This window comes from Haplochromis burtoni, unplaced genomic scaffold (genome assembly GCF_018398535.1).
Source record: "Haplochromis burtoni strain Fernald_Lab_line unplaced genomic scaffold, NCSU_Asbu1 Contig_389, whole genome shotgun sequence".
NCBI lineage: Eukaryota > Metazoa > Chordata > Actinopteri > Cichliformes > Cichlidae > Haplochromis > Haplochromis burtoni.
The window spans coordinates 378,712-389,820 of record NW_024582750.1 but is presented as its reverse complement, the minus strand read 5'-3'; the positions used below and the strand labels follow the sequence as shown (position 1 = coordinate 389,820).

The 11,109-nt window shown below is 41.9% G+C and overlaps 3 protein-coding genes across 8 annotated transcripts in view; 2 read left to right on the top strand and 1 right to left on the bottom strand.

Annotated features, from left to right (window-relative positions):
• The first annotated feature begins 28 nt into the window (after positions 1–28).
• Positions 29–6,148, top strand: cunh6orf120 (chromosome unknown C6orf120 homolog). Of its 6 annotated transcripts, none has more exons than XM_005944037.2 (2): positions 29–135; positions 3,565–6,148. In XM_005944037.2, exon 2 carries the CDS (start codon positions 3,599–3,601, stop codon positions 4,154–4,156), a length of 558 nt encoding a protein of 185 aa, XP_005944099.1. In that variant the 5' UTR covers positions 29–135; positions 3,565–3,598; the 3' UTR covers positions 4,157–6,148. The 6 variants fall into 6 exon arrangements, with proteins under 6 accessions (XP_005944099.1, XP_005944096.1, XP_005944098.1 ...); XM_005944034.2 differs by lacking the exon at positions 29–135 and adding an exon at positions 142–244; XM_005944036.3 differs by lacking the exon at positions 29–135 and adding an exon at positions 251–445.
• Positions 6,149–6,556: 408 nt separating this feature from the next.
• On the bottom strand, positions 6,557–7,433 carry mrpl21 (mitochondrial ribosomal protein L21). Its single transcript, XM_005944033.3, has one exon. It carries the CDS (start codon positions 7,384–7,386, stop codon positions 6,799–6,801), a length of 588 nt encoding a protein of 195 aa, XP_005944095.1. The 5' UTR covers positions 7,387–7,433; the 3' UTR covers positions 6,557–6,798.
• A 589-nt stretch (positions 7,434–8,022) lies between these two features.
• The window catches only part of wipf2a (WAS/WASL interacting protein family, member 2a), a 30,269-nt gene continuing 27,182 nt past the window's right edge, over positions 8,023–11,109 (top strand). Inside the window, exon 1 of the mRNA XM_042212737.1 lies at positions 8,023–8,551. The gene's annotated coding sequence lies outside the window, so the exon portion shown is untranslated. The remainder of the gene's footprint in view (positions 8,552–11,109) is intronic.

Genomic DNA, 11,109 nt, shown 5'->3' with positions numbered 1-11,109 from the left:
AAAAGGTTCGCTGTCTAGGACTAAATCCATGTGTGGAAACGGGCCCATTTTGAACCTGTTCATTTGCCACATTTTCTAAAAAATACTTGATGGAGCTTTTTTGGCTACTGATGAGCGTCACCTTCACAACGGCCGGTAGGTGGCGTGAGTGCGCGCTTTGCTGTTTGTGTAGCTGAAGGAAAAGGAAATGATGAAGTGAACTTTGCTGCTCAGTTGAAGATTCTGCTCAGGAAATGACAGCTGTGTAAGTAAACTAAGTGCACTGTTAACTGATCCATGAATATCTTTATATTAATCTAGTCGTAACTTGATCTTTAGGCGTGGAGCTAACCCCCGGCCTCCAGCTTATGTAAACTCCTGAACGTGTTTGGCTAAAGCTAAACAGGCTACGTGCAACGGTAGCTGCGTGATAGCTAGCTGCTTTAAGAACTTGCTAACCTGTTCAGTAAGTCAAGTAGCAATGTGTTTTTGTGGACTGTTTCTGAATGATACAGTTGGAGGTAACTGGCATAGTCTTTAACAGTACGTCTGTTTTCATGAAAACATTTTTACTGCTGGGGTTGTACAGGTTGAAACTGCTATTCTTAGCTGTTAGCGACGTAGCATGCGGCAGGTTCAGCCGTTACAAAAAGCTCTTTGTTTAATTTATCAGACGTATTAATGTCAAAATCCCTGAAACCTTTTAGGGCTGCCCCCTCCGAGTCTTGGTGTTTATTTGTTAATAAAAATGTAGTTAATGGTTAAAGTTGGTTGATTGGTGTCAGAGGTGAAATGGGGAGCAGGTGGTTATTTTTAACCGTGCCGAGAGGCTCTCAATCGAAAACTCTCCGGCTTCTTTAGTCATGTTTCACTGAGCTGTGAGGAGGCGGCAGACGGTTACCGCGTTACTTTCTCCGTATGTTTCTCCCGAGTATATTCAGTTTTTGGCACCAAAACTACAGGCGTCCTTTCTTTTCTGGAAACCAGTTTGTCATGTCTTTTAATGAATGGAAGAACTGAAGTGGGTTGACCGGCATGCTTTGCTGTCGTGTTTTTGTAGTTTCGACTTCTCTTTATTTTTGTTTTATGCGTAGCAATTGTATTTTACGTGTACACTACCTCACATCGGGTGTTAGGTTGTACTTTAATGGATAATTGTTTGTCTTACACATTTTTCCTGAAATCAGCAAATCCCCTAAAAATGGCTAACATTCCTTGATTAATCTCGCTAACAGCTGTGGATTTATCTTGTCCGTGTATTCGACGAATCTCCTTTAATAGGACAGTGGTGCAATAACAAAGTGAATATTTGCTGTGATGGCTCTGTTACAGTAGGTAACTTATTAACTGTACATAATAAAATGAGATGAAGCAGACTGTGTATTGTTAGATACGCTTCGACGGGCTTTGTAGTGTAGGACTAATTGATTATTTGCTTTGCCTAAAACAGGTTAGGGTGATGGGATGTCAGTAAGAACCTGCAAAACGTTCAGGGCCAGAAACATGTTAATCAATCTACATGTTGTATTAAATGGAAAGTGACAACTGAGTAACATCCTGCTAACAAAATGAGACGTTTCCTGTCAAACAAACCATGTAATGATTAACTTTGACACCCTGCACCACAAGATGGTATTTTTAAAACGTCTGGAAGACCGCTATTTTTTTTCCCCCATAAGTACTATTAAAAACCTAAGATTTTAGTCACACCTAACTTATTCTTATAACTCTAACAACTAAAAGAGATGTGAATAACGGTGTACAAGGGTTATCAGAATATGGCTGTTGACTTATTAACTATCAAAAATTTAGGTCCTAGCCTTATATTATGTAAAAATACAATGCTTTTGACATATCTTTACTTATTCAAGTGGGACATTTTTGGGGGGCTAAATCAACCTTCCTCTTTATTTTGTTTATCCAGTTTGGGGTTGCAGGGGCGGGGGGCTATCCCAATTGTTATGGAGCAAAGCAAAAGGTATACCGTGACAGGTTGCCAGTCTGTCGAAGGGCCAGCACTTAAGACAATCTGTTAGCCTGACAAGCCTGTCATTGGACTTTGGGAGGAAGATGGAGCTTCCCAGAGAGAACCCATACAGACGCAGGAAGAACATGCAAAAGCCACACAGAACAACCAAGGCAGGATTTTAACTCGGGACATTGTTCCTGTGAGGAGACGGTTCTAACCACTGCATTGCAACCTGCATTTCATTAATGTTTTCTCTGTTTAATAATTGCTCAGTCCATGCTTTCTTGTCAGCCAAGGTGGTTCCCAAATCCTGCTTCCTGTCTCATTTCAAAAATGGTGTGGCAAAAAGGCAAGATGGCAGCTGGTGGTGTTGAAGCACAGGCCCCGTGCTCTCAGTGTGATGGTTAGCCTAGCGCCTATCCTTGGCTTCACTGACAGTCCTCGGCTATTTTATATGCAAAGATGCAAAGAGACGCTTTCCTTGTTGCCCAGGCTTCAAACATTATGGGATTGCGGGAATACAACTTTCCAATATCTCTCCCTGAAACTGAAATATTGGTGTGTTTGCAATGTAGGCAGTTTTGGGGTGCTTCTTTATTATTTTGGTGCTTATTTGGACTTTTTTTTTTTAAGTACTGTGGGCTTCCCATTGTAATACACATTATTAAATTGACAAGCACAGAGTGCGTGAGTTCCCTTCAAGGGTGTGCTTGACCTTTCCACTTACAGAGTTTGAGATAACTGGGTTCAAGGGGTATTGAGTTAGTGAATTCCTGAATCCAGATGGGGGTTTGACCCAGTAACCATGTTTTATTTTGTTGCCAGAGAACACTCTGGCTGGGCCTGGGCAGTCCCCTACAACTTCACCACTGTACCACCTTTGGCTGATTTAGCTGTAAAGGCAGCTTTCATCATGGCGGAGAAATGACTGTAACATAGAGCTGAGCTAAACATCCCATTGTGCCAGCAGTTGTCGTATTCAGGCTTTTGAAGCAGGCAGTTTTCTGTGTGGTAACCTTATTACAGAACTGCAATCATAATGTGTTTTACTTGACTAAATTGTGTGATGGATACAACTTTTCTGTTTTGGGCTTTATATGTATGTGTGTGTGAGAAGCCTTACTTGACACTGACTTACAGACACTGTGATTCTACATATTTTAATGTATGTTTTTCTCTTTTTTGAATTTCGTGACTCAGGCAGCTGTTTAAATGGCACACATCTCCAGCTTATGCGTCCACTTTTTGCTTCCCTATCCTTTCAAAACTAACTAATGGGGGCTCTCTTTTATGATGCTTTGTGGTCTCACTTCCCCCTCCCCATTTTGCTAATGGCTAAATCAGTTAACCCATGCATAAAGCACTGTTGATCTCTTCCCGCTGAGCCTACATTAAAACTGGTTTATTCAGTCAGCTTCTGCTGCCTGCCTATTGAAGACGGTTTGTATAGCTCCTCTCTGTTCAGCTCCCCTCTGCTGCTGATTTACAAACAGCTGGCTGTGACAGCAGTTGGAGTTGGTTGTACTGACTTCTGTAGTTCTGAGCAGCAGTTTAGCCTTTGCCTCTGTTTGAATGTAGCCTCCTGATCTGTGTGTTGTTCATTTATTTTTTTTCAGGCTGTCTGATGACTGACTGACAGATGCCTTCACCATGAAGCTGAGTTGCAGCGCGCTGGTCGTCGCCCTCCTGCTGTCCCAGGCCAGAAGCTTCCTGAGCCCCTCGGAGGATGACAGCTTCCCTGAAGAATGGGTGCTGCTCCATGTGGTTCAGGGCCACATTGGGGCCGGAAACTACAGTTACCTACGCCTCAACCACGACGGCAGAATCATCCTCCACATGCAAAGCCTCAAGGGAGACGCAGACCTGTACGTGTCAGATAAAACCCTGCACCCGAGCTTCGACACCTACAAGCTGCAATCAGCCACCTGCGGACAAGATGTGGTGGTGGTCCCCGGGGACTTCACAAGGCCTGTGGGCATCGGCATTTATGGCCACCCGTCTCACCAGGAGAGTGAGTTTGAAATGCGAGTGTTCTACGATCAGACTGTGTCCCAAGACCCATTTGATAAGGGCTCTTACAACTCAGAAGGTGTACATAAGGAAAAGAAATCTGCTCATGCTACAGAGGACGACTTCCAGGAGGAAGAGTCCATCTTTTGGACTATTCTGATCGGACTTCTGAAGATTATACTTGAGATTTTGTTTTGAAAATCACTGTTCATTGCTGTGACAGCAGGAGGATATTCTGCCATGGTACATTAGATTCCTTTCATTTTGTGAGGGTGAAAAAAATGTTGCACCAAACCCCAGGGAGATTTCTGACATTTAAACAATCAAACCTACAGACTTGGTAAACAGCAAAGTCAGATTTACAGCACGGAATCACCAGCAAAGCCTGACCAGTCAGAAAATGTTTCACAAAGTGTATTCGGTTTTAGCTACACTAAAAGAACACAAGGGGACTTGTTCTGGAGTCTTGAAAGGTATATATGGAATAAGAAGTTTCTTTATGCACATAAGTCAGTCGCTAGAACCATTCTTCCTTTTCCATTGCCCAAAGTCATAAAATTATTAAAAATATCAAAGAGAGAAACTGCAATGAAGACACAAATAGGTTCTAAATTTGAGCTGCTTTGAGGCTTCAGCACTTTGGGATACTCCCATGCTATGCTTCAAAGAGAAAGTGTTAACTCTTATACTGTCACACTTGGGAGAGACATTGAAATGCTTCCTTTATTTCATGCCTCCACACGTCTGGTCGGTCTGATCTTGTAAAATGTTCTTAGAATTTCTGTTTTTAGGAAGTTACAAAGCATTGTTTATCACAGCAATCAGAAGCAGGGTTCCCGACACAGTGTTATTCCCACCGTGTAGGAAAATGATGGCGTGTGTGCAGGATTCTTAGGGGGAGTTTGTGAACTAAATTAACTCGATGGTTAATAGCAGTTTGCAGGATCTTTACTTTAGCTGCTACTTTGAAGCTGTATGATCTCTTCTTTTAAACTTAATTTTACCCAAAGCAAAGTTTTGTTTGATTATAATTAGTTTTTTTCCCCCCACATTCGCACATGCAGCAGACTTTGGAAAATGAGAGAACCTCTGTGTGTTTTTGTTTTTTTTCCTCGGTGCACAGAGGATCTTTGTCCAAAACTGCCAAACTGTGCCCAACACCATAACCAACAGTATCACAAAGTTGTGAGGCCTAATTTTCACTTGATGCCACTGTTAAGTTAAATGCGTATGTGCTGCTCTGGTGTGGTTACATTGTCCGACTTGACCAGCTGTCACTAATTCTTATACCATGATCTATATGTCTAGTTTTTGTGCACAGATTCAAACCGTAGGTCAAAAACTGGCTGGGCTTCACCTCGCTGACGAGTGATCTTTCAGCTAAGCAGCTTCTCCTAAAATCCACCACACTTGACTTCCAAGCTAATAATACTTATTTGATTAGTGTTAAACCAAACCCCTTAATTTGAAGTCTACTGAGGTCACACTGTGCACAGGGTTGTTGTTTCCTTATTGCTCAAAGGTGGAGGGATCACGTTAAACATATCCAAAGTCATCGGTTAGCCTCGTAGTAGCTTCAGCTTAACATTTCTCTCTACAAGACGACTACAATTTGTGCAGATTCAAAGTGTAGTCAAAGCTGGTGTAGAGCTGCAGGAGTGACACAGTAAGTCAACATTTGTTGTTTCCTTTCTGGATCAAGATTGAAATGATCGACTAGCCCCCTCAGCCTGTGAATGAATGAACACCACCTGTCTGTCTTAACACAGCTCAGCACCATGCGAGTTCTGTGGTCAAATATACTGAGCGATACAGTCAATTTGAGAACAGAACAGATTTTCCTTAAAGCAGATCATTCAATGTTTTTTGCTGTTTAAGGATGTTTCATTGATTTGGACTCACACAGGGAACATGTGTTTGTGATGAGATTTCTACCAATCTGTTAACATGAGTAGCAGCATTGTATTTAGTTTGATCGCTCACTTTTGTTGTTTTTGCCTGTTGGACAAACTCCTCATTTAAACATCACCTCCAGCGCTGGAGTTCAGTTCTGAGTAGAACTTTGTTACCCTCTGAGCAGAAATGTTCAACAGTGCCTTCAGATCGATCCTCTGAACATCTGTGGAGCTTTCTTGTTCCCAGAGGCGATCTAGTCAGGTTTCACAATAAAATTAGAAATTGTTTTAAAAACTTGTCACATGACTGTGTTTCTTAAGTCATTTAAACATGTTTTATTTATTCTAACTTTTACATCAGAAATACCAGTAATTGTTTTATAGTATAAGCTACTTTAACATAGGTACACATCACCTCAGGTTGGCAACCCTGCATTTAGGGGATTGGTTTTATTAAATTAAATGTTTGTGTATCAGCTGAGTCTCAAAAGGATGACATAGGTTCACAGACATTCTGGTCAGTGTGGGCAGACCCACTTTATCTCCTCTCTATAAATCACGATCTAGGCTAACGGTGGACTTACTCTGGTTATTCTGTGGGTCCTTGAGGAAATAGAGGGGATTTTCCCCCATTGCAGCTACACTAACTTCAACCCTTTGTAAAGTTTTGTGTTGTAAACTCAGATTTAATCCAAACCCTCAGTACATGTTGGAAACAAAGCTTTAATACGTCTCCTCACAGGTCTGCACTATATATTTACAGGAGTACAAACCAGTGAACAGCTGCTCAGCGTATTACTCAAATGTTCAGCTCCTCGTTTCAAACCAGTCAGAGTCATGAGCATATAAGCTGACCGCCACAAGTTTGTTTACATGTTTGAAACCAATAAGAAAAAATAAACCGCGGGTCAGAGAGTAGAGTCTCCCAGTCCTGTGTCATCAGCTTCATGTGAGTCTGGGGGCCAGCTCGATGCCGTTGATCCTTAGCACCGTCTGCGGCTGGATAATGATCCTTTTGCGCTGGAACCGGTGTCTCTTCCAGAAACGCATGTGGACTTTGGGCCAGGACTCGGTCTTTTCGATTACGGTGGCCTCGACTCTGACCAGCTCCTTCCCCAGAAGAGGCCTACCAATCAGGGTGAAGTCCTCAGCTCCAACCAAAAGCACCTTCTCCATGCGGATACGCTCCCCGCACTCCGCCTCGATGTGGTTCTCGATCAGGATCAAGTCTTCACCGGTGACCTTCCACTGGCGTCCGGCGAAGTGCACCACCGCGAAGAGCCGGCCGAAGTCCCGAAGGTTGATCCGCTGGTTTACGGTGCTCACCACAGCAGCGTGTCGGCTCTGCTCTTCTTCCGCCGAGTACGGGCTCGGCTGCTCCGGCCACGGAGGCCTGGAGAGCGAGGTCCAGGGCATCAAGTCTCCACTAGCAGAGCTCTGTGTTCGGATGGCAGCGGGCGACAGGACATGGTGTCTGGGTAGTAACATTCTGCATGTCCTCCACAATCCGGCGTACGCCATGCTCGCCGACATCTTGACAGGAAGTCGTCTGGTTCCAACTGCGCAAGCGTCACGTTACAGTCACCTGACACGTCTGCCTTCAATAGCATCCTTTAAAAACTGGAAAAAGGAAACTTTTCTGGCCCAGAGACAAACATAGCTTAACGCTATATTTTTCATATTATTAATTTAATTTGATAATCACTTTAAACAATTTTCAGATGGACGCTAATTAATTATATTATAGAAAGATTTGGTTTCCGCGTACCTCGTATTTTACCAAACAGACCCCTCAAGACAGTTAATTCATTGTCTTGCCCTTTTATGCATCATGTTTTAGAAAGATTACACGTTTATTTATTTCTCTGTTTTCTTGTTTTTACCTTTCCCACATATTTCATAATACGAAAATTATTCAAAAAGACTCCACATCACAACCATAACAATTATTTCATACAGTGAAAGAAATTTTTCATCAAACACGAAATATATCCAATGCTCTACATCTTACGAAATATGAAAATTAGATCAACTGAACTGAAAATGTAAATCGTGACATTGACGTAGTCTAAACATTACACGTCCCATTAAATCAAACACGTTTCAGGACTGAGTTTTGTTAGTACCCATATGACCTTGTTAAAGCTGGAATTTACGGCAGCGCTTTAATGCACCGCTGTTGTGCTCCATTTTGTGTCGCTCTGCTTGTTTCCGGGTTTCCGAGAAGAGAGCGATAAAACGGTGTCAGCAGGGAGTATGGCTCTGCTGGCAGGTCAGGAGGGCAGGTAAAGTTTTCTATAGCTACCCAAAACTGATAAAAAGTGGTTCTCAGACGCGCCCAGCACTTTGTTTAATGCACTATTTATCTCAAAGACTTCTTGCGGACAGAGTTTGCAGGCAGCCGGACTGCGCTGACATTGACAGCTGGAAAGTAAACAGCTCGGTGCAAAGCAGCTAACTGCGGCTAGCTCCAGTGAACCCGCCGCTAGCCGATCTGTTGAAACCATCGACAGCTAGCTAGCTAGCTAACCTGCTAGTGTCGCTGGTAACTTACGCCAGCACAGCTCACCAGCACCCTCCCATCATTCTTTTGGAAGGGGGGTCAGACTCTCTCCTACGAAGGATTTCTACATCGACACTTCCCATTCATGTTGTTTAGGAGGACGAGACTAGCAAACATCCGCTTGTTCGAGCCAGGGTGAGTAAATTCGTAATGCTAACCAAGTTTAAGTTAGCCTCTGCCAGGTATGTATGCTCACTCTCCCTTTACCTGGGAGCGGCTACACAACCTGCCTAGGCCTTTGGATCATGTGTGTGACGAACGTTTATGTCACTGTTTTCATGTTTCTCTTAGCTGGAGGTCTGTCCAACAGAAACTGTTTATGCAGTGGTGTGCAGAGGTATAAGGAATTATGTACTTATGCGAAGGCATCAAATGTCACACTATAAAAAATCATCACTATATCGGTATTTAAATAGACAACTTTTGTCATTTCATACCCAAGTAGGGTAAACCTCTCTCAAACACTGTAAGTAATGGAGCTATCCGGTACACGGAAATATAAAAGGTTATTTGAAAACCAAAATAGATGCCAGTTTTCGACTAATCGATTATTAGTTTCTGCCTCGTGTATTCATTAAGCTCAACGCAATAAAAATTTAAATTTCTACATAGTGTACAAATGTGTCTTCCATCCCTGGTTTTATGGTAGTTATCTGGTCTCTACATGTTGAAAAAAGCTGACAGTAGAAAATGTTGTGTTTTTTATTCTAAAGAATGTCTTGAGCACACAATTGAGGTTCTGTTTTAGTTATATGGGGCCATCTCCACCCCCTAAAGCCTAGAAACACACACAGTGTTACAGGCCTGTAAGCTCAGCGTACTTCCTTAACCACAAAAGCATCCTACTTCCTCATACAGCCCTCCCTCTCTGGCTCTGTTTCTCTGTACATCGCCAGACTGTTGATGTGGGGAAACTTCTTGCCATCAAATGGCTGTTTACCAACTGTTTGGGTGAACAGTTTAATGGTGAGCAAATCTCAGCCTCATGACCTACTTAAGAGCTCATTTTTACTTGGATCTTGAATGGACAGGATTAGTTAAATTATGGGGTCAAAGGTCAGGACCTGTTGCTTTTGCCAGGGCATGACTGCCAACCATATGAGCATTTTTACTGCCTGGGTAATATTTGATTATCACATCTTATTTTAATCACAGTCTTTTTAGTATTTCTGAAGTCTTATACCAACAATCTGAGGTCTTCTACAGTGGGTTGTCACTTAAAGAACTGCAAAGAATTGTTAAAAGCATAAACAACAGTTACTAGTTCCAGTTTCTTAAATCAGAGATTTAAGATATAAAGATTAAATCAGAGATTTTGTGATATCTCATAATAAAGTAAATATGATGTGACGATGGATCCTTGAGTTGTGTAATAGCCATTTGCACACCTTTCTTGCTGGTTTAATTAAATCACCGTCACTGAAATAGGTCTATTTGAGACTACAGTTACTCTACACACCAGACAGGTCTTGAAATATTTGCTGACCCCCTAGTCTCAGTTTTCGTAAATCTGCTGCTGTGCGGTTCGCTTTAACCCACGTCACTGCCTGACTAGCGAGCTTGCTAGGTAAGATTCCTTTGGTTTCCCTCGGTGAAAACCTGTCTCAGCTCTAAACCATGCTGCCCGAGGACTGGAGCATAAAAGAGGTGAGGGCGGGGCGAGGAGCCAACTGCCTGCATGAGGCAACAATGAGCCCAGACAGCTAACTGGTTTGGGGAGATCCAATGACCTCAGACACTCTTTGTGTGAAAAGCTTTGACATTTAGAGTAGTTTCAGTACAGGTGTATTATATGCAGGATGGACACAGTTTAATATAATATAATTGGCTATAATGTAAACTCAGTACAAATATTTTGGTAGTCTTTCCAATACTGGAAAATGATGTCCATCATATAAATTCATGTGTGATTACAGGATTTAAAAAAAAATCTATATAAATGAACAGGGGTCAAACAGAGCTATACTTATCTCACTAAACTGACTGTATAACAAGTTTTATATTTAGTGCACCTTCTCGCAAAGATGGGCAAAGTGCTATTCTAATTTCATAGTGGATGAAAACGCACTGTCCTGTATTTCTTCAGGTCATTATTGATCAATAATGCCTTGAATAACCTCGAAACGGCTAAATTATTAAGTAATCAACCTTTTTACTCTAAAACGGCCCCAGATTACAAGACTTGTGTCAGGAGTCAGTCTAATTCAAACAAATGTCAAGTGACCAATGTGATTTAAGTTAGTGGCCAGAGCTTATAGATAAAAACTCCAGTGTATTCCATTGTGTTACAGACTTGCGTCACCCTGTATTTACACAAACTAGTTCCTAGTTGGATTTCAGTGCCACTGTATTGGGAGATGAGACTGAACAGATGTTGAAGTCGGAGCCACTAAACATTGAACAACTTTTATTTCAACTGAAATTACTGCAATAGAAAATAGAGGGAAGACTTTGAAACCAATTGAGTCTGTGCACTAACGGGAAGTGGCAGTGGTTAAACTGGCTATTTCATTAGCATTTGAGACACCTAGATACTAGGGGTGCAACGATACACAAAATTCACGGTTCGGTTCGATACTTTGGTGTCACGGTTCGATATTTTTTCGATACAAAAAAATGTTCATGCCTTTTTAATTTGTCATTTATTAAAATTATAAATATATATTTTAACTCAAAAGTACAGTTTTTTAATT